Source organism: Clinocottus analis, unplaced genomic scaffold (assembly GCF_023055335.1).
Source record: "Clinocottus analis isolate CAN_PGR_092001 unplaced genomic scaffold, fCliAna1.0.p SCAF_19, whole genome shotgun sequence".
NCBI lineage: Eukaryota > Metazoa > Chordata > Actinopteri > Perciformes > Cottidae > Clinocottus > Clinocottus analis.
The window spans coordinates 5627226-5653948 of NW_027175920.1; the positions used below are offsets into that span (position 1 = coordinate 5627226).

Genomic DNA, 26723 nt, shown 5'->3' on the forward strand with positions numbered 1-26723 from the left:
ACTCATTCATTAAATTTTGTCTATGACCAATTTTTCCATTTCCGAATCAGCACACATTCACAGAGGGCACAAATTGCGGTTACACTGAGTTCTCTGACTTTCTTTTATGTTCAGTTTTCTTCAATCAGTGATGTCACAGCTGGTGCATTTCCCTTGAGAGTGAATAGAGGACACCTGAAGGGACGTCACTGATTGGGGCTGCAAAATTACATTGCCACAAAATATTCAGCCGAAGAGATGTGCAGTTTCATTGTATGGTAACATATGAGAGGACTGAATGATGTGGCTAAACAATGAAAAAAAACGCTATTTAAAAAATATAAACATTAGCGTTTCTTAGATACTGAGGTTAGGTACTGTAAGGTTTCATGATGTGCATAGACTGCAAACATGTTGCCTATACATGACTTAAGGTACCAGTAAAAAATAATTATTCAATTGTTGGCTATCGATGGTGACATGATGAGTTGTACTTCATTCATTTCCACTCCACAAGTGGGATCAAATGGTCTATTAGCATTATATTTTTAATTAAAGAATAAAAAAAGAAATATGTCATGACTTTTCCCTTTAATTCATTCCACAAAACTGCAATAACTTTAGGGATCCCTGGGACAATCAATTTTATTTGTCCAATACATCATGACAAAAAATGTCTGCAAAAGTGACATTCCCATCAGCCACAGCTGTACTTTGTCTGTAGAGAAAATATCAGCATGCTAGTGCAAGTTTCTTCCGGTAAAAGCCTCAAATTCAGCATCAGTGTTTAGTGAGGTCAGGAGATGGAGAGTAAATAAAGGAATGCTTTGTGGAGATAAAATATTTAGTAAAATGTTCAAATACCACATGAGGGCACTACAGTATGCAAATAAAGTACAGCTTTGTGAAGAGCTTTTTAGAGTAGGTTGACATATTGGATTTACCATTTTGCAATTTTATTAAATTAAATGTACATTTTAAGTATGTCAGTATGTATCTTACCAGTAGTTTGACCTCATGTTTGGTTCGCTAAGATGATGGCGGGGCTCGGCAGGTGCCTGTCCTGGTGTAGTTATTCCGGTATCACGTCTATATCTATTTTTGTTGTGGTGTTTTTGTAAGCAAAAAGATTTAGGAAGATAAAGTACCCTTTCTGTCTTACTGGCTTTGTGATCTCTGTGATTTAGTTTAAACTGCCATCCGCTACAGAGAGTCAGCAAGAAAGCGTCGCTCGAGGTGTCTGACTCAGTATCATTGTCAGGTCTTGTGACAACATCAGCATCATACATGTGGAGGACGATACATTTTGCTTATACTACTCTTATAAAAATATAATATTGATGGACGATTCCAACATTTTCTGTCATACGAATTGCCTTCAATGAGACATGGTTTGTTTTGTGGTTCTATCTTTTGGTTAACTGGAGGTTAATTATCCTCTGAGAGAGAATCTATTCGTTAAGCATCAGTGCTTCATTATAGATACAGCAAGCCGTTATGAAAACAAATGTTCAAATTCAAGATGCTTTTTTCTTTACTTCCAAATCGCATTAAATGGAAAAACTAAATATCTTGAACAAAGTTTAATACCATTAAAAATATATATATTTACATATTTAGAATCTGTGAGATTGTGGGATCTTGAAGAGAATTGAAATAAATATTTAGTCCGTTTAACAAAGGTTTGTAACAAGGAACCCAAATTAGGTGTCGGTTTGGTTAAGAAGGTTTAAGTTTGAATAAATCCACCAACAAAGAAAATTGCTATCTTTCTTCCTTACTGAAATGAAAGAAGATTAAGTTACAGAAAAACATTCTTTGTATTCACAAGTGTATGAAAATAAAGATTAGAATGATTGATTTGCATGATTCATCCCTCATGCAACTATTCAGACAACTATACACATATAATATACCTTAAATTGCATCGACTAAATTGAGTTTTGAAAACTGTGGACTGAACTGACAGCTGGCTCCTGAATCAGAGTCTTCTCTGCCAACACACTGAGTTTGGAAGAGTATGAGTTTATTCAGCCAACTCATGTGAAACAAATTAATTCAATTAATACAGAATATGTACTGAATCGTTATTTGAATGTTTAGGCTTTGAGATTGTCATTTGCCAGACACAAACACGACGTTTAAATCTCACCCATGGCGCCGCACCAAACGGTAAACAGACAAAGTTAGCATCAAGCTAGTAAACATGTAAAGAGCACTTAGCAGCTAAAGAGACAGATATCTCCCTCAGGAGTTGATAAATAAAAGAACAGAGTTGAAAAGAGAATTGAATGTGAGAAGAGTGATTCATGTGAAGTTTTTTTAATGTCTGCTGGTTTAATTAATGTGCCCCTTTACAAGGCAATAATATGACAATGGTGAGTTAACAGCTTGTCCCGCTGCCTCCATGTGGTCAAAACACCTTGCTGGTGAAAATATTATTAGATACTCGCAAGATTTTGCTTCTACAGAAAGACAAAATGCTGTGGAAAGGCATATTGTGGATCAGTGAAGTTACTGCATAATCACAGAACTTTGCATAATGTCTCATGATCACCTTTGACTGAAGTGGTGTACAGGACGTGGTTGCAATCAGTTATATTGCTGGACCACTTACGTCCCTTTGATTCTACTGATGCTTGTTCTAGGGATGTTGCCACATGTCTCAAGTCTCAGAAATCAACTTGGTGGGTAAAATCTTATTATTGCCAATAGAATAATAACAGAATTGGACTTACAAGTTTACAAGTGTGCCTTCAAAAGTTAGCAGTTTTTGTCAAGGTCACAGACTGACCATGATGCTTGGAATCATTCCAGTATACAAGAGATCCTGGTACACACCCACTCAAACACACACGCAGCTTAACACACATTCTGACCTTGATAACAACTTTAAAACGTAAACTAAAAAAACTATACAAGAAGAACAAGAAGGCTGCTGGCTCAAATAAGTTCTGCGGTTTCTCAACATAAAATATGTTGTTACATTACTGCATAAAATTAAGGCAGACTGTTTAATGTTATTGAAACATTTAAAGAATATGGCCACAGGATGGAGAATATAAGAATTCCAATGATAGTGTATCACTTAGATCCTCCTCATATCAGAAAATTTCCCTCAAATCTTTTTATCTTCATCTCCATCTTCATCATCCAATGAACAAGAATCTGTCACACTTCTTCCTTATGCCCTCCATGGCTTTTCACATCTGCCAGTAGGAAAGTACTCTCCTCTGCCCTGACTCAGATGGCTTAGTGAGTGTATGTGGCTCAACTCTCCTCCCCTTGCTTCTTTTCTTTCTTTTTTTTTCTTTTCTCAAGCTGTCTTACTCTCTCCCTCCTCCTTTCCTCTTACTCTCTCTCCTCACTCTCTCAATCTCCCTCTCCTTTTGATCACTTAGGTCCCTTGCTCCACTCCCTCTCCCTTACTCCTACACAGCTCACTCGTTCACTCACACACTCATACCGGCGCTCCCTGGGCACCATCTCCACCATCGAAGATCCACATTGTGTCTGCGTTCTGCCAGGTGGACGCACTCCCCCACAGTCACCATTTCCACCCCGGAGAGTTCCACGCTGGCAGCGCAGCCCCTTCCCCGGCTGAGCATCGGGCGGAAGACCCTGGTGGCAGCTGCTGTGGGGGTCATGCTGGTCCTTGTCCTGGTGGTCCTCATCCCTGTGCTGGTCAGCTCCGTTGGCACAGGTGGCACAGATGACAGTGCGAGCCACTACGAGATGCTGGGTACCTGCCGCATGGTTTGCGACCCCTTCCCCACGACGGACCCGAGTTTGCGCGCAGGGACCGATACAGCGACCGCGGGCCCACAGGTGGACAATGACGCGGATCTGAGTGACCACAGCATCGGCCCGCCGCTGCCTACTTACAGTGCTCACGGCCCGCATGGCAGACCGGGACGTCCAGGTAAGCCTGGACCCCCGGGACCACCTGGAGAGCCAGGCCCACCAGGACCTAAAGGTCCACCGGGAGACAGTGTGGACATTGTGCGTACTGGGATTCTGGGATTAGGGGGTAAAGGGGCAGTTAGCACGACCACGTACAACACCACACCTCGGGTGGCGTTCTTCGCAGGACTACGAAACCCTCAAGAAGGTTACGACATTCTGCGATTCGATGACGTGGTGACAAATATCGGTGGCAACTATGAGGGCGCGACCGGCAAGTTCACCTGTAAGATTCCTGGCACCTACTTTTTCATCTACAATGTGCTGATGAGAGGAGGAGATGGCACCAGCATGTGGGCTGACCTGATCAAGAATGGTCTGGTGGGTAACACTTTCAACTCTTCAGAGAGAATGTTGCGTGATTTCATGTTGAATTTGACAAATGGAAAAATAACACTTTTGCGGCACAAATAGTTAAGACTTATCCCTTATGAGTTCAGAACCATGAATCATACACTGGGATGAACCCGAATAAAAATGCTCAGGGAAGAGTGTAACCAGTGTGCTGGCAGTCTAAATTGAGTAGTCATGCATTCATGTGAATAGTGATTTTAAATCTGACTTGGTCTGGTGTTATAGTCCGAGATAATGACAATGCACAGTGGCACGCTGCCAGATTGTGCATCTGTGCATATTACACATCCAATGATGTCCACGTTGAAGTGAGGGGAAGGAGTGCAACGCTATCTCAACTCTGCACACATCAAAACACAGCCTGAGGTAGTGGCTAGTTCAAAGCTGGTGCCCTTTGAAATACAACAAACTTCCTGGAACCATGATGTGATAGTGTGCGTTATCAGTCTGCCTGTCAGAGCCAGGCGTTTCAATATCGAATCATGATATTTGCTAAACTTTTGTAATGTCTTAAAAGCCCCAGGTGATGACATTGATCAAACACCATGTAAATGTGAGGCTGGACCTTTTCGTACTAACATCTCAAGCAGGCGGCAACAGGCTCCAGTGAGTTGAGACAGTAACACCTGTACATTACATAATAATGCAATCCAGTGTATTAATAAAGCTAATAGAGATCTTTTTTTTTTATGGAGACTGTTTCATAGAACTGTGGGTTTCATTCTGTGGCCGTAGTTGTCGGTGTCTAACTAGGTTGCAGCGTGAGATACACCACGCTAAACACATTTTGCTGTGATATTAAAATATACGGCATTTGCCTTATTTTGTCACAAAGGAATAAAATACATGACACAGCAATCCAAGATAACCACCCCTCACCCATGGCATTAGATTCTTAGGTACTCATGTTACCCCCGGCCCTCTATTGTTAATGTCAGCTTAATGACTTGACGTCCTTGATGAGGACCCCTGAGCACGATGTTGGTAAACTACATCATATCAAACAGTATGTCCAAACATGCACATTGTGCAACATTACATTGTTAAAAAAAAGCATAAAATGCTAATTCATTTTTTAAACGGGAAGTAAAAGTAAATATACAGGTAATTATGAAAGGAGTATTAGGTGAACAGTACACAAAACCTGCTGACTTTTAACTTAAACTAACTAGAAAAGGAAACAGGTATAGGCTACTTGCAAAGACTTCCTTAAGCTGCCTCCCTCAGCTTTCTTTTCGAGGGTAATGACATTGTAGATATTGTGCAATACCAGCCATGATGAGAAGTGAAGATACATTCGTTAGTTTACAGTTTATTGTTTACTATTGTCAAATCTAATCTATTACAGTCTCACACTTTTTTAAGCAACGAGGAACTCCACATTATCTAATCATTACTAAATACATTCCTTAGTAGAAGCATGTATTATTCTAAATAGATTAAAGTGTCACTTAAAATGTTGCTAAATCTTAATACACACTATTAAGGTTTATGTTAATAGTTAAAAAACACAAACACACACACACAGTCTTTATTCAGTCTTTAATTAAGAAGGACCAATTAGGAACAGGCATGTAAACTTTAGGAAATCATGCAAACAAATGAAGAGAAACATTAATTATATATTTATTTGGTCCAGTGGGGCAAAGTGATGTCGGACCAGTACAACCACTAAACTAAACACATCCATGGTTAAAATTACGACACAAAGTCGACAATTGTTTTGCATTGCTGACACTATTAAATTGTGTTTTATTTTCAGTCAGTGTCTTTTTGTGAGAGGTGGACATCCTCCTGCTGCAGAGTGGACGGTGGACACTTGGAGGGAAAGGGGTTCAGGCTGCATTTCCCTCGTGTCTCAGAGATCCATCATCATGCTGTCATCTGTGGCTCAAACCCTGCAGCTTCTTGACAAACACTCTTTTTTTATGCTATGCATTGGCACTAATATGATCTCCATGTTCTTATTTTGGTTCTAACTTTGATCAGAACCTGTCGCCAGAATCTGGTTGAATTAGGGATTACACTTTCATGACGTGTATGATGAAGTTGCAGCGTAACAGCCAACCTGGCAACACAGATCATTATACATTAGCTAAAGCTTAGAGCGGATAAAACTCTACATGCAAAGCAACTTCACCAAGCTTCACTTTTTACACGGGCGTGTGGAAGAGATTTGGCTGTTACGCTCCAGATCTAATACTTCTAGTAATTACCCTGCGTTGACACGATGACACCTATATTCGGGATAAACATGCCATTATCAGTGCTCCACCCAGAAGAAGGTGGATGTGAGAGGCAAACGAACACGAGGCAAAGGGATAGTATGCGCTGCCATCCTTCCTCAGAGGCAGACTGAGTCAAGCATGACCCTTTCACCTGAGTCATGAGGGAAAAGCAAGATATTCACCACAGGGGACACACTTTACACGAACTCTCAGATTCAGTCCACACGTCGTGCAAACACGCTTTTCTTCAAATATGACTTTTAGTCAAGTCACACGTAAAAATAAGTTGTCTCATGTCAACAGGGGAAGCAGCGAGTATGTTAATGTGCGCGCTCATCAAATGAAGCATTTGTTTCGATATCAGCATTGACTTCATCTTGACATCATCCTTTTGGCTTTCTTCATGCTACTTTAATACATTGACGTTTTATGATGATGAATGGATTATTATGGCTAACACCTGTACGTTAATGAATCAAATCTTCATTGTAAATCTTTTCCCTCGGCATTCTACCGTTTACACTTGTCTGCGTGTGCATATCATGTTCCAGGTCAGGGCCAGCTCCATCGCTCAAGACCAGGACCAGAGTTACGACTACGCCAGCAACAGTGTCATCCTTCATTTGGATGCAGGCGATGAGGTTTTCATAAAATTGGATGGGGGCAAGGCTCACGGGGGCAACAGCAACAAATATAGCACCTTCTCAGGGTTCATCCTCTATGCTGACTGAAGACCGGACAGGACGCGGGCTCAGAGGTGAAAGGTCACAGCCAGAAGACATTCACCACCTAACTTTCACAGTGAGGTTAATGTTGCCCATAGCCACTGATCCACAGTCCGATTGTTTTTGCAGATGTTTTTGAGGTCAGCATTGATAGCGTGACATTAGCTGTGGATCTGTGGTTATCTGTAACTGTCGACCTCCTCATCCACATGTCCCATTGCATACAGGGTGCCTACGCCGCTATTCTGACGGACGCGAGCAACGGAACGGTGGCAGGCACGTCATGTGAGGTGCAGTAACAATTCTGAAAGTGAAAAAGCCTCAAAAATCGTTTTGGAGCTGTCATTTGAATTTCGCGTCTGGAAATCTAACAGACTGCAGTGTTTGTAAATGTGCAGTTTAGATTATGTTAAAACTGAGTTTTCTCATGCTGTTTGTGCGATAAGATGTTGTGCTTCAATGACTGAGGAGATGTATTCTGTCCCAAGAAATTCTAATTAGTCGAAAAGTGGATGCCAAAAAGAGATTATGATTGTTTTTCAATGACAGACATTGTCACAAACTGTATTGTGTCTCAGTGTGATGGTTTGGAAAATCATGTCATATCAGCCATTATATTTGGCATATTGTTAATGTATAAACTGTAAATTGGATACTGATTCTCGATGTCTGAACACAATCAAAGTAGTGTAGGTACACCATATTGCGTGTCTATTTCAAAGAATATAGCTGTTGATTGATAGTTGTAAAATATATGACGTTATGTGCTCACTTGTAAAGATTTATTTATTTAATTTATGCATGCAACACTTGTGAAAATATTCTGTATGTTTCCACATCTGATAAAGAGAAATACCGTAATTTTAAACAAAGTTTAAATAAGTGTGGGATTAAGGAACGTATATTGCTGTTGCATTTACGTTTAATGTCCATGATTTTTTCATTAAAAAAATGTTGTTTTTCGCATTTCCTGACGCATTATGTGGTTAATGTCACCTAATCTATTTTTTCATCGGTTGTTTTGAGCTCTAATTTTCACGTGAAACCAGCCTTTAGTCCTGCAAACGTGACATACAAGAGAGCCACGCCAGCGCGGCGAGAGGCAATCAACACGGAGATGATCACTGAGGGAAAGGGGAGAAGAAATCACAGCTGTGTTAAATGCCAAATGAAGAGCAGGAGATGATTATTTTTCACAATCAAAGGAGAGATGTGTGCAAAGACGCTGAGATTAAGTGTTAAAAAAATCAGGGGCCGGGTGTTGTAACGTATCATGACGAAGCTTAGATCAGTCGGCATGTAATCGAGGGCAAATTAGGCTCCGTTGAGACTGCGACACAAGTGTCAGCGACAGGAAAATAGCTTCTGGGCCTCAACTGTGAAAACCGATAGAGTTGTCTGTTTTCTTAAAAGCTCTCTTTGATATTATCAAATTCTTTGGACATAGTTTGCCTTTGACACGGGCCAAACTGTCTCTTGTTTAGTTTGAAACACCAAGTTAAGAGTTCAAGCACTGAAGTTTTTTAGGGGGAACTTGTTCAAAGAAGCTCATCATACTGTCCCCTCTTAAGCGCAATTAAATTCAGCATTTTCTTGTGAGTTGTAAATTGGTTGATTGAAATGATGAGACAAGATTTCCACACTGAGCAGTGCAAGAGCATCCTGTTTCCTGTTGAACTGCTGGATGTAGTGAAGGCCAGAAAGCCCTGCGGTCTAAACTTAAGCTTGTCTTAAGACAGCAGAATTCCTCCAGACACAATTAAGACTGAGGGTCCGTGCCTAAGCAGAGGTCACCCGAGCCAGGGGCCGGCTGAGCGCTCGCACAGGCTGCTTTCTCCTTGCAGGGTGTATGAGCACATCTTCAAATTAGAGACTTCATGTCACAATGTCAAAGACAAACGCCCGCGGCCCGTGAGAAACAGCTTTCGCTGCTGAAACTATTGGAACTGAACATTGCCCGAGAGTCTGCAACATCTGTACTTTTCCTGAAGCCCATCGGGAGAAACACGAATGCACTCAAAACATTCTCATATAAGAACACTTAGAAGAGAAGATCAACAGTATTTATCCTTTTTAAATGTAAGAGTGAAGAGAGTCAAATGAAAATGCACCAAATTCAATTGTTTGTTTTTTTAACTTCCTTCTTTGCCAGTACACAAAAGGACTTTAAGAGGCTAGCAAATAATACAAATTATTGCATCATGTTGCATAGAAAAAACTGAACCCCCTATTTGGCCATCCACCCATCTTTTTTTTTGGAGCCATTTATTGAGGTCACACAGGAAACAGGGGTAAGCCTAAAACCATCTGTGGAAGCCTCTGCTTAAAACGTAGAAAAATTCCCTTGGCAGGCACCGTCTTTGCCTCATCCTGCAAAACTGGGTGATCCTTACTCAAGCTATTGTGCTTGTGTGGCGACAGAAACCCCTCCTCGGGGCTGTTTGGTTTTGATGGTGACTTTAGCTGAACAACCTACCCAACAGGACACTCTGGGGCCGAGGTTTTAATACAGTATGTGATGAAACAGCATCTGTACTGTATGCCACGCGGGAACCTTTGACTCACTCATTTCATCTCACGTCCCCCCTGACTTTACTCAGGTCCAGGGTTTGAAGGTAAGCGTTCCTCTGAGATGTGCTGTAAGCTGCTTTTTGTTGATGTAAGCTTCGTCTTTTGGACTCGGCGCTGGAGATTTTCCCCCGTACCTCTTTTCATCACGTATAAGTAGAAGGATTTGAAAGATTATGTCTCCACCGCAAACTTGTTTTAATTTAGGTAATCTCCAGCGAAGGCAACGGAAACTGTGTGATTTTTTTTTATTTTTTATTCATTCACTCCCACCCACTCCCAATCAGTAAACTGAGATGGCTTCAGTTTGACATTTGCAGGGGCCACTTGGTGAGGCGTGAGGCTTATCAGGCTACCGCAGAGCGTGCGCGCTTGTGGGTCCATGTGTGTGAATGTTTTGTCCGGCGTTCGGGTCAGCGTGCGCGTGCGTCTCCGCATGCGTCCTTAGCTTCAATGAGACAGGAGAAGGGTCGGCTTGGAGAGAGTACCTCGTCTGAAATGTCTGAAGTGACGTTAATGAGCCCTTGGTGTTGTTATCTTTAGCATCCCCACTTACCTCACCAGGGGAGATCCAAAGTAGAGACAGATGCTTTTATTGTCAAGCTAAATAGCCCTTCTTGCTCATGTACTACACTTCCTCCCAACAACCGCTCAGCCTGCACACACTTACATGCACCAGTGGTTTTACTCGTGTGCACGACCACCTAAGATGTTTTCTTAGTTTTGAACACAAGACAAATCTCTACTTGGCAGCACAAATAGTCCCACATGTACGAATTCAGTTTTTAAATAAGTTTGGTACGGCACAAACAGCAGGCACACACACACACACACACACACACTGGAGAACCCAGAAGAAAACATTCCTGAGAGCTAACATGCTGGTGTTAAAACTTCAAGGATAACATATCCACTAGTTCATATTAATATTAGTTCACATTCATATTTCACCAAAAGCCCCCAAAAAGAACCTGTTGATGGTGCTAAAGGAAAAGTCAGGTGATCACCATCGTCACTGGGCCTCATCCTGATGGGAACAGGAATGTCTGAACTCAATTTCATGCTTTCATTACTTGCAGAACTAATCCTCGAGGCTACAATCTGAAACACACCGTTCTGAAACCCTTTACTGACTGTATAATAAACAAAGATGTCAGAGAAATTATTTAAATGTGGACTTGCATGGTGGATTCATGCATCAACGAATACGATAGGTTAACAAATTAAATATTCCTTTCATACAACATCACTTCTACGATCCTGACATGCTTGCACGAGGAGGGCTCCGTTAACATGGAAACCTGGCATGCCCTCAAAATCTCAATGAACACAATAAACGACATGATTACAAAGAGCTAGCAGGGAGCGATCTTTGTGAGACCTTAAATCTAGCTTGTATTGTGAAAAACACAATGCTCTCATCAGTTTCTGCTGCTCTCTCATCAGTCTCAGCTTTATGGATGAGTGGTCAGCAAAGCCAGTGGGGAGATATGCATTCGTGATAAGCTCTCTTGGTGAAGTGTTTTTTTTTTCTTCTTTTTCTGCCGTGCCATTAAGTCATAATGCTCAAGACAGGATGTATCCTCACCTGACTAGAGCAGCTTACGGTGTATCCTGTCGACTCACTATTCCTTATTAAATGTGTGCTGGACAACAACCAATTGTTGCATGTTGCTCGTGGTAGTTATTAAGGTTGTGCCAACAGAAGATCTGGTATCTGACAACAAGTGCTTTAGAGATATTTTAGGCGTTAAAGTGAAGCATGCTGACCGGCTTTTTGGAGCTAAACAACAAAGAACACAAAATACACGTCGTCAACAGGCTGTACATTCAATTTCACATCGATTTAACAGTGTGAGAAAAGCAACTGGTTCAAGAAGTTGGCTGATTAAACCAAATTGGGCATTCAAGGTATTCCATCTCTCGTAGTGTTATGGAGCGTGTCATTATTTCATGAGAGGGTGTTTGCTTTGTTTGTCTCACGCACAGGTGCACGCACAAGATGACAGCTTACATACACATTCCTGCTAATGGTTTCACACTATTCCACTAATCCACAGGTGGCTGTAACACGCCAAGTTATGCAGTAATTTGACAACAAAAGCAGGGAACAGGAAGACTGCAGGTGACTCCGCTGGTTGTGAAATACATTCTGATTGTGTGAAGTCTTACCTGGAAAACGACGTCTGATTTATTTAATCGGTCAAAATGTATTTATGATCTCAACCGCTGCAGTTTCAAGTCGCCATCAATACAACGTGTTGTTCATTTCGTAAATGGTGGTCCCATTCAGAATGAACTAGATGATGAGGCAGGGTACGCTTTAGAGGTGTTGCCTGACAACTTCAACCCTTTCGCAGTGTGTAGTCAAATAAAAATGAGAAAAGCAAGGCTGGTGACGACCAAAACGATGAACTCCAGGCTTCAAAATGGGAAACGTGAAGGCGGCTATGTCCACTTCTTCTACAGTCGATGCTGTCGGCTTGAATATGGACAGAAACAATGCAGGACTGAAATACTTTAAGAGGAAGGAAACCCATTTATCACATTTGTGAGAGCTCAGAACGCACACAATGGATTTTTTTGTGGGTAACACTTAATGTAAAAACAACTTTAATTCCTTTACAAAAACATTCTCCAGCTCACCTTTAATTTGTGGCGAAAGAAGGCGCAGAATCATCACCTTTCATTACAGAAGATCTGCGTGTCTGCACCCATGCACATTACCCCGCCGCCATGCATGGCACTCCTTGAGAGAGAGAGAGAGAGAGAGAGAGAGCATGGCAACATGCATCTTCCACTTTTCTCCGCCATCATCATGCTTGATCTGGGGACTGTCCAGTGTGTCAGTGACTCAATACCAACGGCCTTGTTCCCTCATGGCCCTGACTGAGCCGGGGCTAACGCGCAGGGACAGGCTGAGTCATGTGGCTGGGGACGCTCCGCTGGCGTGTTGCCTGTCTCTTCACCTCACCGCAGTCTCGTGGATGCAGCCTGACAACGGGCTACGGAGGCGCTGCGTGCGCCTCTTCCTCGGCATGACACAAGATGCCAGAGTTCAAGAACACTAAAGTCGTTACAGTTGCTCGGGCCAGTTCATTCTACCCGTTGGTGTCGAGCAGCGTTTGTGACCTGTTGTGCAAAAGGGAGAGCGGGCGCGGTACCAGTGGCCTCGTGGGTTGTTCCATCACTGCTCTTCTTGTTCATTTGTGCTTCATCGAAAGTGATACAAGCCCAGGTCAAAACATTTCAACAGGAAGTGGTTCTGATCGGCCAACTGCTCACAAATTCTCGTGTTAAATATTGATTAGATTCAAAGGACGGATCCGTCCTCAGCGCGAAGCATTCCAATCTCATTTAAAAGTTGATGCTTCACCCCCAGAAATGACCCTTTTTAAATCAGTGACTCACCCCATGTAAGTGTGTGAAGGGAACTTGGATGTCTCTACAGTGAATGAAGGATTCCAAAACAGAAAAAAAAGTCACCATGAATTGATCCTTTGCTAAGTCTGGTCCTCGAACACAGACTCCCAAATCACAGCGCCGCTTTGGCTCGCTCGGACCAGGATCCGGCAACTTCAGAGTCATGGTTACACTTTGTGTAAAAGTGGAACTCATTACCCGGAAGGAGATTCTAATCATTCCTGAATCCTTGTTTTATTCCTTTTATTTAGGTAAAGATCGGGGAATTTCCTTCACCAATTATATCATTTAAACCTGTGCTTACTGCGACATGTCAAGATGTCTTTTGAAAAAAGGGCCCACAGAAATGTAAATGTACTGACGTAGACTGACTGTGTGATTAAGAAATAATTTGGTGTATTTTGGGTTCTGTTAAAGGTCCTTTACTCCCACTCCTGGGGCAAAGTTAACGTACCAATAAGAATCATAAAGCTGTAAGTCACCCCATCCTAACAGCTGCTACTAGACAGTCCTGAGAAGTAATTAAATAAAATGTTGTAAGTATTGCTCCGACTAACACACTGTCCCCCCAAAATACTAAAATGTGTTCATAACTGCAAATGCCTTTTATTAATTGATAATTCCCCAAAAGGGCACATTTGAATTAACAACCACCGATGAATACTAAAAGTCTGTTACCCTTTAAGACGACACGTCCTTTCGCTGTGGAGATGGAAAAAGATTTAAAAATTGCCCCTTGAGTGAACGATTCAGACTCAAAACAACGGACTAATGGAATAGTTATTAAAACATAGTTATACTGTCATTTATCAAGAGCTGAGTTTAATGCAAAGCTTTTTTAGTTCAGCTTTCCCTTCCCTGGCAAAAAATAACAACACTCAGATAGAAGATTCCAAAATGTGGACACACTGCGGTGCCGTAGGCCAACTCTCTGAACATGATGGTGAGATTATAGAAGTCTTTACCCCCTGCCACCAGGAAATGATTTGCTCTGCTCCTGTGGAGGACCCACTGCATGCAATAAAGCTGCGTATCCATGCACTCGCACAAAGTGTAACAAGGCAAACTTCAGACTTTCACCTTTTAGCTTGACACCTTCAGAATTAAACCCAATTTATATTCAGACTGAGACTTCGCCACCCTTCGGTGCCTGGAGCATTCACACTTGCTTGTACAGATATAGTCTTACTTCCTTCCCCGCACTGCATCTGGCCTCTGTCTGTGTCTGAGAAAGAGACTGAGAGAAAAGGCACGCTTGGAAATCTCTCCTGAACAGCTGGCTGCTGTGATGCATGTTACCCTTTGAATTGGAGCTGTCACAATGTCAGCTTCTCGCCGCACGATTTTCCAGGCCTGAAAGAATTCACGGCGAAGATGGTTGATCGCAATAGCTGTGGAACATTTTATTGTGCGCTTTGTCTCTTTTTTGTCAAGTTAATCACACTGAAAATATTTGTATAGGGAGGTGGAGAGCGTCTCTAACCATAGGAACTAGTTAGAACCACAGGACATTATCATGTGTATATTATAAACATGACATCAGTATTTCATTTTGAATCATCATGGTTATTGTCAATATACACCTCGACTTTGACTCGAGACAGAGTCAGGTTTTATCTTTTGTATTTTAAGCAACCTAAGAATAGACCATGCTCTTCATCCTGGCATTGTTTCATGGGCATTTGTGTGTACTGTTGCACAAGATCACATTGCATCTGTGGCTATGATGTATATTAAATATGTACACGTAGCCAGGCAGCGTTGGTTCATTGCCCCCCCTCTCCCCGCCCACCGCAGCCCGAGTCACTTTGCATTAATTCTCCAGTGGCTTGATAAAAACAAATAGCAGACCAGTAGCGGCTTCAGAAGGAGCCAAGCGAGCCACGCAGGCTCGTGGGACCTCGGTGCCAAGATGATGTCACCGCGCCTGCCCACGGGCACGAATCTTAGGCCGAAGTTTTAATGTGGACGTGAGCAAGGACATCACAAATGACCCTTAACACAAGTTAATTATTTCCTTCTCCTGAAGACTGTGTTTGAGGATTTGGTTGGTGGATACGTTTCAATATTGCTGATATGATTTATAGATATTATCATTGGAACTAGAGAGCTGCAAGAAATACAAATATCAATTGATTATTTGATAAACTAGGGGATTCGGGGAAATTGATATTAATATACTTTCTTTCTTTTTTAAAGGCAAATGAAAACTTTTCTTTTTTTTTAATCGTCAGACATTTGTTGGGACAAAACAAGACATTTGAGCTAAATTACCATAAAAAACATTCTTCAAATTACTTCTTAAAAAATGAGTTTACCGACTACACTTCTTCTTCACTAGAGTAAAACTCAAGTAAAATCACAAAAAATGTGAAGTAAAAAAGTGGATATTCTAACTCACAAATGTGTGTATGCATATGTAACCAGAAATAAATTCCAAATTAGTTGTGAACATAACAAATATGTATTAAATTCAGATTTAAAGTGACTACAGACAAACTAGTGTTGCAGTAAATGAGATATAATGTTCAGAAAGAAACGCCTCCAGCCCTAAAACTAAGGTTTCAAAAATGATAAACTGACACTGTTGTTACTTTAAAACAGTATTATTGCATCATTTATATTTCAGTTAAGCAGCTAGTGTTTCAAATGCTGTGTTTTAGTTACAAGTGAGTTTGCGCAGAAAAACTAAATCATAGATTTAGTATTTACAGAGGGCAGCTTAATGTGTAAGAAAATACAGTGAGATTATATATATATATATATATATATATATATATATATATATATATATATATATATATATATATATATATATATATATCTGTTAGTCTGTAAATTCACTCTGTTCCCATTTAAAATGGATAATCAAATACATTCTGTCATAAATCTTCATTTTACAGGTCATTAACATACAATCATAACAGTCTGTAGGCATCGGATTGTTCACATTGGGCTTTTTTTTTCTTTCTTCCCAATGATAAGTATTGTAACCAATTAAAAACAATATTCGTCACTGGAGACAGCGCTGGCATTTTGGACTTAAAATTGCAAACAAATAAAAAGTACAGAAACCACAGTGACTCCTGCACATCTATAGTTGTTAAGGACGTACAGCCGCTTACTTCCTCCTTCGCCCTCTCTGCGGCTCGTGTTTATATCTTCACAGGATATAAAAAGGTGCAACAAAAAACATCTTAGGTTCTACAATTATCAGTTTTGATATTTTTGTGTGTCAACTGCTGCACCAAAATTAAAACGCTTCAGTTTTAAGGCCCCAAACTGTGACCCCTGTAATCTGCATCGAGACTCAAAGGTATCACCTTCACGTTCAGACCAAACACACTAAACTAAACCACATTTGTCAGTGCATTTTGTGTTAATAATGTAAGTCAGTGTGTTGACTGCAAACAGAGCATGTCACACCACTGAACTGTAGTGGTGGGTGCTGGGAAACTAATCTCACAGTAAATTGCACCGGGACCTCCCGCCGTGACTTTGCCTGCATCTATTCACACACGCTCATCTCTCACCGGATCTTGGACCAAACCCTTTCTTTCGCCTCATCTCTGTCGTTAGGACAAAAGTATCTTGGCTGCATACAGCAGGATCCCACCCAGACCGGTAGTGGCGGCAATAGCGATGGCCCTCACTAAGAGGAAGTCCATGGAGTCCTCCAGCTTCGTGTGCAATCTCAGGACCTGCCGGTGGGCGTCCTCTCGGCTGCCAGAGTTCTCGATCACATGATTGGCCAAGCCGCGCTTTTCGTTTAGTGGCATCTGTGCAGCCACGCGCTGCTCGGCCTGCTCCTGGGTCAGGTCGTCCCTCTGCATCAGGCGCAAGAGCTGAGTGGCAGGGTCACTGAAAAGGAACAGACAATGGAGGTTATTTTTGGTGCCTTGTTAAAAAATCCAGCGGCGGTGAGTCACGCTAACAAGGCACACAGAGGGCTGCATCGCGGTAACCAATAACTCACAAAACTGGGCTTAACGGCCAAAAGAGCTTCAAAATATACAATGACTTAAAAAAGTGCAACCTGCGGACAAACAGACAAAATGAAGGAGGGTGAGCAAGCGGTCTTACCAGTAAACTACGACAGTGTGGTTGAGAAACTGAGTGAGACGTCTGGTTTCAAAGAGAAGGGGCACATCCAGCACCACATAGCGGTACCCTAGGGAAACAGAAGAAGATGGTGAAACAGAATAAATTAGTGTCAACACATTTGTCCTGTGAAAATAAGAGGAACGGAATCAAGTATGTTTTTTTTCATTGTGACATACAAAAACTGCCACAGTTTATTTTAAGGCACTTGAGAGAGATCTCGAGTTGCTAAAGAATTAATGTGGCGAGAGGGTTCAGTGCGCTTTCCTTTTTTTTTATTCTAAAGTGATAGTTTGAAAGATCTCTGTGCGGCACCAATTTATTACTTGTATCTCAGTTGAATTCGCCTGCAATCATAAATTGCGGTAATATTCTGAAATATCTTGCTATTTGACTCACAGAGAGCAATTCATACAGCGTTGTGAGAAATAGCCTCAGACTCTAACGCACATTGCTGCACTACAGCAAAGCCGTGGCTCACTTTCAGTGATACCAATGTTACCAGATACCCGAGCCAAACTCGGTTCCTCCCTCACCTCTGAGAAAGTAGAGCAGGATCTCTTTGAGCATTGCTTTATGGATCTCTGGGTGGGTGATGGAGTTCAGCAGCTTCCTCTTTTCCTCGTTGGCAAAGATGAGTTGACCCAGCTTCTGCCTGTCGATCTCTCCGTTCTCGAGTAGGATCTCTGGCCCAAAGTGGTGGACAATGCGAGCATAGGCGGGAGTGTGCGGCTCCACAACTGTTATCCAGAAAAGGCAACAACATGTTGTCTTTTTAACTCACAATACAATGTGTCAAATTAAGAGATGATTGAGTCAATAACGCAATATTGTTTGCACATGGATTGATAAAGAAAACCAATGAGTATAAGAAAGAAAAAAATGGTGCAAAATATATATTGGAGGGATAATCTAAATGTATTTTGTAACATATCTTTAGCACAATAACTAATATTTTCTCCGTCAAACTGGACACTTTTCACCTAGTTCTGTGACCTTTTTATCTTCACCACGTAACTACATCATCCTCCCTGCAGTCAACGGAGACAGTCGCCATGATTCATGCACTCTGTTTAAGCATTTGTCTTAATGAACCTCCTGCAGGCCCAGTCTCTTTATGTCCTTTCTGTATAATAACAAACATCAGTAACCTCAGTGACTTGAGCCATAAGGGTGAATCCCAAATCTCACATCTGTGTTTATTTGAGGGTTCAGCTGGATGACAGATTTAAATGGTAATTAAACCGAGTTTGTCGTAACATTGTAAATAGTTTGCAGTGGGGAGACATTTGTCTACCTTTCCTGGCCACAACATCTGCATCAATAATGGGGCAACCGAGCTCCCGCAGCATTGAAGACACTGTGCTTTTCCCCGAGGCGATGCCTCCTGTCAGTCCCACCAGGAACATCTTGAGGCAAAGAAGCAGAGAGATGTATCCAAGCAGTACAGTAGTAGTACTGTAACTGCAACTGTCTACGGTGACTCCTAGAGACGGGACAGAAATACATTTAGAAAAGGAATAATGCTGGCATAAAAAAATACCTGTAGATTGGCTAAAGCTGGATTTGTTCGTAAATAAGAGTTACACAACGTAAGTATATATATTTTTTACATACAAATATAGACATAGAAATACACAAACACATATACAGTATGTACACATATTTTCCCATTTTAATTGAAAAAAACAGTAATACACAGTAAATGGTGTATACATCCACACACAATAGTGTTTATATATACAGAGGGAATTGTCGCAATATTTAACTTACAAATATCCAAGATATGGACACATAAGTGACAACTATTTCCAGATTACAAAACGTGCCATTGGGTTTAGCAACACGCCCCCTGCTGTGGAGCTGTTGCACTACACGCATTGAATGTACTTGTACAACAAGTACATACAAGTTGGTTTGACAGCTCAAGTTATTCTTGACTTGGCACCAAAATAAACTCTGAACAGTCTGTACAGCTTCTTAACGTTGCATTCAACTCACGTTACAAACACTGGAGAGAACAACCAGCTGTTTCCAAACACTATTAAATTATTTTGTTACAGTTATCAGAGACTTCCATTCAGTATTTTGAACTCACCTCGTGATCGCGTTGTACTCCTTTAATCAAAGGAGCGACAGTGGCAGGGCAGTAAACAACCAGGATGGCTTACAAGCTAACGTTAGCATAAGTCTTTATCAGGTCATAGTCACATTCAATATGCAATGAAACGAGGTCGCAGACATTTCCGCTTTGTCCTATTAAACACACAATCAGACGAAAAGGTCGGAGATAGTCGTATTGTTAGATATTGCGGTCTGTAACTCTGACGTTTAACTACCTGATTGCTAATGACCCAGCTTCTGAGCTTGACGAGTGCTACCTAAAACATCCTCCGACGTTTCGTTACATTGGTTCCGCCTCGCGCTTTGAGTTCCTTATTCACAACGTGGGTTGAAAACCAAACTACAGATACTTTCTCCAAACGTGTTTATTTCAAAAGCAAAATAAATATTTGCATGAATGGAAAATTCAAACACAGTTTGATGAAATAAAAAAAAGGAAATCCATTGTTTTTTTTTCCTGCAATAAAACGTAAAACCAATATTTTCAAATCAACTATAAAAATAAAATGACAACAAAACATATCTTTGCCACGTTCATTCTCCTGTGAGAACCTCTTCAGCTATTTGATCTGTACTTTGTTTTGAAGATGGCATCTCTGACAGTCCAGCTGGCAGACTGGGGGGATTGTGGGAATGTTTGGACCTTTTCCCTCTGTGGAGCGTTTCGCCTCCATTCTCCCCTTCCTCCCGCTCCAGCCTGCCTCTTTTGACAAAATGGTTTATTCTGGACTCCAGGCTCTCGCAGCACGGACGCTCCAGCAGCGGCCGGTAGTTTCTCGGCCTGCTGCCTTCTACTAGCAAGCAATGATTAGAGGACATTCCACCTGTGGATGGAAACAAATGAAGCAATGTATATTTAGTTGACATTTTGATTTGTATAATAACTGGCTCCAATAAAAGTATTGAAAGCATACATAGGGATGTAACAGGAAAATTATCTAGTGCAATAAATGGTGAAAATGTGTAACTAGTTATACAACTAAAAGATATATTAATATAGTTACAGTATACATGGTCTGTTATAGGCATAAATTATTATCCCAGTCCATGAAATTGAACAAACAAAAATGAAAAAAGTGATGAGGTTGTCCCAGTCCGTTTGTTTTTCGACATCTTACCTCTGGCCTCCAAGCCCTGGATCATCCCATGGAGGACATGGGTCCTGATTGCACTCTGGGTCCAGTGTTGTTGTAATGCAGACAGGACGTGGGTCCCCTCTTCAGTCTCCTGGTTCCAGCTCAAACCTTCAAAGTGGCAGTCGTACAGCACCAGCGGGTAGTCTACTGCCATGCTAGAGACAATACAGGAGATGCAGTTGTAGTTTCACTGTCTGTTTGTTACTAATATTGATGAAGCTCGCACAAGAGATATATTTGGTATACGTATGATATGGAAAGCGTTCAATAACTCCTATATCCACACCTGTATTGGGGTTTCCTGGGGTTGCTCTGAACATCCAGCAGCTGATTAATTATCTCCGGGGCTTCCAGTTTCTGCCCTATCAGGAGAAGCAGTGCCATCATGCATCGTACCTACAGCATAACACAATAAGAAATTTGCTGCTGTAAGAGACTGCAAATGTCCCAAATCATGAATGTATATGGAAGTTATTGCTAAGCTAAGCTGTAAAACTTGTGGAAAAAAAACCTGGTGGTAAAGGAAGCCCAGTCCTTTGATCTCAAATATGAAGAGGTCATACTGGTCCATGCTGGAGGTGAGTTGAGGCCGCACAGGCTTGACTGATGCTGACAAGATGGTCCTCTCAAACTGCAGGACTCCGTTGCCCACATCCATTTTGCACAGATTGCGAAAGTCATAAGTGCCCTCGTATCTGTTGGGTGTTAAGAGGCTCTAATATCAGAATGGTGACTTCGAAGCGTGACATCGGGGTTCAACAGTTTGTGTCTTCACCCACCTTTTTGCAGCAGCTGCCATCGACGTCACATCCAACGATCCGCGGGGGAAGTAGTACCTGTACGTACGTGACTTACAGTCAAATCGTGCACTGAAGCCCTCAGCTACTGGTGCCCAGTCCAAGATCCTAATGTCCTGGGGCAGGACTCTGTTCAGCATCTTCACATAGGGAAGCTCAGCAGCGGTAGCTTTATTCTCGGCACCACCAACAACATGTTCAGGGACCGTGACGCCCAGTCCGCCACAAAACTGTGTGGAGCGCAAGTCAATGGTTATGACCTGTGGAGAAAAGACAGTGTTGATGTATGCAGGTCATCATATTGTTTGTGCTGCTGCCTCATAGTACAGTTCCTCATCACTCATTAATGTAGTTAAATCTCTCTATGCAGTCAATAAATGATACTTTGAGTCTCAGTGAACTCACTTGGGAAAAGGCACTGACTCCTTTATCCGTGCGACCACACCGGTGGTAGTTGGAGCTCTGTCGGTCCTGAATCAACCGTGTCTTTAGCAAAGCTTCAAAGAGCCTGGCCTCCACGGTGTTGTCGGTGTTCTCCTGAACTGCAAAGCCCTGGTAGGGCCATCCCAGGTACGCCAGCCGCAGAGCCGCATGGCGCCGAGGGCTGGCATGGAAGTCAAAAGGACGCTCTTTGCCTGCTTTCTTACCCTTTTTACTGGCGCGAGTATTGGATTTACAGTCAGTGTTTACACGAGAGGATGGATTGGACGTCAACTCCACGTCATCTCCGGCTTCAGTCGTCTCCTTCAGCTGGGACTTGAGCTTCTCTAGGTCTGCCTCCAGCTCCTTTATTCGGCTAATTAAAGCCGCTGACATGCTGCTTCACAAAAGAGATTTGGAAAAAACTTTAATTACTACAAATGAGTACCCCTGTCCAGTGACATGCACCTATCCCTACTGAGTTAGTTGTTAAATAATACATGTTTAATTCAAACCAACTTAAGCAGTGGCTATATTGTGTACATTAGCTTCATTCACTTTGATGTTAACTCAACATGCAGCCTCACAGCTATGACGAGCTACACGCGACATGTTCAGTCATTTGGCTCAGCTCTTGTTACACAGCAGATATTAAAGCTCGTGCTGGTGGTAAATAATGTCACAATAAAACAGTTACTTTACCTGTTTTACTTTCAATGTCGCTGATACACTGGTCTGTTCCCCGCTTTTTCTTGGTTGTTTGCGCACACGCTACTTTTCGTGGTTTGCTCGAGTCGGACTCATTTTGAGACCGGACGCATTTCCTGAAGGACAGTTTCCTGGAAATGTAGTTTATTACTTAAATTATTACCGGTACAGCCGTGCTTGAGAACAATTTGTTTTGCTAAAGGTATGACTTAATCGGCCTCACCAAATAATACTATTGATACAGAATACTTTTATTTTGTCTTGTTAAAAAATAATTTATATCTGACAAAAAACACAATACTTTTTTAAAAGAATTGCTCAAAATATTTTGACATGTTGGACACACGCCAAATAACCAAACAGCAGTATGCAAGAGTGTCATGTTCATTAAATTATACTCACTGTAATTGATATTCTGTCCCTCTATTCTTGTATATCACTGTGCATATTACTGTAGACTGGTGAATATGAATGCTCACTGTGCAGTTTACTGGTTTCATTTTGTGGCTACCACTTATTACTTGGAGATACTGTGAGTATGCCACTCAGATTAGATTCTGAGATGGCAAAACATAATGACCCGTGGCTCTCAGCCTTGACTGCAGACAAGAAATGCCCTTTCTGAAACAAACTCCAGTTCTGTTCGAAGGTCCACAAATAAGTAACTTTTACAAATCTTAAAGAACATCTCAGAATCATATTTTGCTCAGCATAAAAAGGATCAAACTGTAGAGCTGAAGTCACCAAGTAACACAAAATATTTTCAGGCCCATGCAAAACGGTTAATCTGTAAATCACGTTTAAATTTAGCTCAAAAGAAAACCTTTCCAAAGCGTTGTATGTCATTAATTTGTTAAACATTACACCACGCAACCAGAATGTATCAGACATTTATTTCAAATATTCCCAGTAGCATGACATTTAAACATGAGACTTTATAACAGGCCATTGTAGACCACCCTATTACCATTTGTCAGTAAGAAAGAAACAATAAGTGTTTGTGTTTTTCAAACATTTCAGTGATATGATCATATGAACTACATGTTCAATCGTCATGTCAAATTGTGGAGAAAGAATAGACTGGAATAGAGAATACAATAAGTTAAATAGCGATGTGAGAAGTTGGCTGTGCTTGACCACGATGACGCATCAGCTCATGTTTTCATAACTTTTTTGTGCCATGGTGAGGACAAAACACACCCCGGAGATTACTCCAAGAACCTGGAACAGGTAAAAAGGTTTTAAGTTACTAGCAGCAAATGAACTCAAAGGCGGGTTAGAGAGATTTTTATTCTTTCTTTGTGAAATCAAATTAATTCCGGACTTCACTACCCGGGGCAAACAGGATGAGATAGGCTTTATTATCATTCATGCCATTACTTTTCAAATGTCTGCATTACCATTGCTTGCATGAATATTTGATCAGGCAAATTGTTGGAAACTGCATACAGATTATTTAGTAAATGACTAAATTATCCACAGAGTTATATGTGATTTCTATCTTTTTTCTATCATTTTTTGATCCGTTATATATTTACCCCTGCGATTCCAAGACAAATGCAGACAGCGGAAACCCAACGCAGGTTGTTTGTCATAAACGTATCAATGGCCTTGAGACAACCCTGAGGAGGACCAGACGGCCATTAAATATACTCATTTGTTCACAGAAATGAAATGAAATGTCTGTGAACTTGAAATGAGATTTCCCAGCAGACCTCTCCGTGTACGTTCTCCTTGTTCTGTCCACAATCTGGACTCTTCACCACGCAGCAAGAATCAGGCACTGCATCATGGTTCGTCCAGCCCTCACTGGTGGTCCAGTCAATGGCGCCGTTTGCACCACAGCACCTGAACTGTAACGTGGATTACAACGCACAAAGAGTGCACTAAGGCCACTTCTGGTGTTTGTGGATCTGTCTATACACGGGTCAGCATAAAACCAACTCGCAGCACGTATTTGCATGTCTTTAGTCAAGCAATCAACTGTGTACAATATATGAAAATGTGAGGATATATTGTTCAGTATCTAACTGCTTATCCAGCACTTTACTATCAAAATTCTTTTTTCTACAGTTTTTCTTTCGGGAGCATTTCTAATGCGGCTGAGACGGTGGCTCATAGCTAACAGTGCTAACAACGCTAACACCTAAAAACTATGGCAAATGTGCTGCTCCAGTTTATCAAGTGCCTCTTGCTAATACAAAACATAAATCTCTGCGGGGTCACCTTTTCCTGAATTCCTGGCTTTTCTCTTGCTTGGGTTGTATTCATTGATCACCTTTATGGTTTTGTTGTCGATAACAATCTTCAGCTTTAAAGGGATAATAAAGAATATTATAATATTTTTTTTACGATTGGCACCAGAGCTTTACTTATTGTAATATCAAAGGCTCTTGTAGAAGCACTGGAAATGTTTGGACCTTGATCTGAGGATTTAAGGGTCTCACCTGGTTGCCGAACAGGTAAAAGACAGTCCCTGTGATTATTTGCAGAAGGATAATGATAACCAGGATGCTTATGAACTAGTTCATGGAGAAACAGAGTTAGCGGCGTTAGAGGTCATGTCTTGTATAAAAAAACCATGCAACAAAACTGTCATTGACACATTTATGAAATATTCCTGGTGACTGAACAATCTTCCTTTCATCTGAAACTGACAATAATAACATCCAATATCGTCCCAAATCTAAAAGTAGACATTTCCTTTAATATGGAGCATTATGTTACTTACACAAGACACCATAGACTTGTTCTCAAAGAATGCCCCCAATTCACCCAACAAAGAGATGAGGGTTATAGCGACACCCACTGCAATGAAGACTATAGAGATTTTAGACACGCTCGCCATCGCAAAAGCGCCCAGCACCGAGTAATTAGAGTATTGCAGTGCTCCGATAATGATGAGAGCAATCCCAGATGCCTGAAAAAGAAATTGAACAATGGGACATTAATGCAGAGTGCTTACACATTAAACCCAATTCTGCTGCTGTGTAGAACTAAAGCATTGCAAAAAGGAAAATAGATGTTTTGTATAATTATTTAATGAAAGACTTAGGTGGTACAATAACTTGGATGTCTACAATTCACACATATCAATCCAAAATGAATACTATAGAAGCAGTTAAAGTTATAGAACCTGAAAATCATGAAGGGTAAGAAGATCTTTTTTTTTTATTACCACTATCACTCATTAATGTTCCTTTATTTTTTTCTATTTCTATTTGCACCATCATAGTGTATCAAACACTTTCGTACAGTAAGATATTTTATTCACATTACTTACCGAGAAAATTGCAGTGAAGAACAGGAAGCAACATTTGGCGCTGTGAAACATGCACATTGTTGGCACTTGATTTAGGATATCCAAGTTTCGAAAAATAAATAACGGTGGACAGAGACACAGCAGACGTTCCTCAATCGAAGTGGAAGAGATGCACACTGAGCACCTCAATGTCATTCAGTAGTGCCATATGTAAATGAACAGGTCATCTGGTAAAAGCTCAACTGATATGGAAACATAGAGTCCCTGTTACACTATTTGAATAGTATAAAGTGTGAAAGGACCATAAAATATGACAACCTCAATAGCGATTATGGCCTCTTGGCTTCAGGAATATAACGTGAATATTGGCCCAGTGGGTGAGTTTGTTTTTCAAATATTTAAAATAACTATAATTTCTCCGGCTCTCATTTTAAATGCGCAAACGCTGGTTTGATCGAGGATGGTTGAGGCAGAGAGTGTTGTACTTCTAATTTATCTTCAAGATGTCATTATTTAAATCCCTTTAACTGCATCTCAGACGGTATTCTGTCACTATACACTTTAATGTGCTGTCCAAACTCATAATTAGCTCTTCCAGTAAATTCCACATAAAATACTTGACAAACATACAGAAAAACATCAAGAGAATACGAAGCTTCATTCTCAAAGAAATCTAAAAATGCTGTTTCTTTCTGTCGCAGTTCAAAGTGTCCGAGCACTTTGATCCATCTACTGGAACTTGCTTCGGGGCTTCCTCCATCCTTTTGAGGACGGAGCTCTTCCCCAGAGCTTCTCCACCAACATGCGCAGCAGCAGGAAGCCTCACCCGGCCCCACCGGCTGGAAAAGGACCGAGGCCTCTGGCTGCGGCACAATAATCCTCGCTTTCACAGTGAGTGTCTGGGATGCTTGTGACACACTGCCAGTGTCTTCCAT

The 26723-nt window shown here is 41.3% G+C and overlaps 4 protein-coding genes across 6 annotated transcripts; 1 reads left to right on the top strand and 3 right to left on the bottom strand.

The window, feature by feature from the left end:
* Positions 1–3408: 3408 nt before the first annotated feature.
* LOC137789553 (C1q-related factor-like) lies at positions 3409–8175 on the top strand. The gene is made up of 2 exons (XM_068583250.1): positions 3409–4263; positions 7076–8175. Exons 1-2 carry the CDS (start codon positions 3625–3627, stop codon positions 7253–7255), a joined length of 819 nt encoding a protein of 272 aa, XP_068439351.1. The 5' UTR covers positions 3409–3624; the 3' UTR covers positions 7256–8175.
* A 7901-nt stretch (positions 8176–16076) lies between these two features.
* On the bottom strand, positions 16077–19744 carry dcakd (dephospho-CoA kinase domain containing). Of its 2 annotated transcripts, none has more exons than XM_068583539.1 (5): positions 19681–19744; positions 18639–18750; positions 17878–18081; positions 17324–17411; positions 16077–17101 (listed from the first exon to the last, which is right to left on the bottom strand). In XM_068583539.1, the coding sequence occupies exons 2-5, from the start codon at positions 18748–18750 to the stop codon at positions 16816–16818; spliced, it is 690 nt and encodes a 229-aa protein (XP_068439640.1). In that variant the 5' UTR covers positions 19681–19744; the 3' UTR covers positions 16077–16815. The 2 variants fall into 2 exon arrangements, with proteins under 2 accessions (XP_068439640.1, XP_068439638.1); XM_068583537.1 differs by having other exon boundaries at positions 18639–18827; positions 19440–19712.
* A 166-nt stretch (positions 19745–19910) lies between these two features.
* pus3 (pseudouridylate synthase 3) lies at positions 19911–22612 on the bottom strand. Of its 2 annotated transcripts, none has more exons than XM_068583624.1 (7): positions 22521–22612; positions 21804–22215; positions 21381–21658; positions 21113–21296; positions 20888–20997; positions 20584–20756; positions 19911–20289 (listed from the first exon to the last, which is right to left on the bottom strand). In XM_068583624.1, the coding sequence occupies exons 2-7, from the start codon at positions 22212–22214 to the stop codon at positions 20000–20002; spliced, it is 1446 nt and encodes a 481-aa protein (XP_068439725.1). In that variant the 5' UTR covers position 22215; positions 22521–22612; the 3' UTR covers positions 19911–19999. The 2 variants fall into 2 exon arrangements, with proteins under 2 accessions (XP_068439725.1, XP_068439726.1); XM_068583625.1 differs by having other exon boundaries at positions 21804–22218.
* A 1063-nt stretch (positions 22613–23675) lies between these two features.
* LOC137789695 (CD63 antigen-like) lies at positions 23676–26723 on the bottom strand. The gene is made up of 7 exons (XM_068583449.1): positions 26615–26723; positions 25810–25874; positions 25258–25446; positions 24974–25048; positions 24242–24379; positions 24065–24148; positions 23676–23747 (listed from the first exon to the last, which is right to left on the bottom strand). The coding sequence occupies exons 1-7, from the start codon at positions 26721–26723 to the stop codon at positions 23676–23678; spliced, it is 732 nt and encodes a 243-aa protein (XP_068439550.1).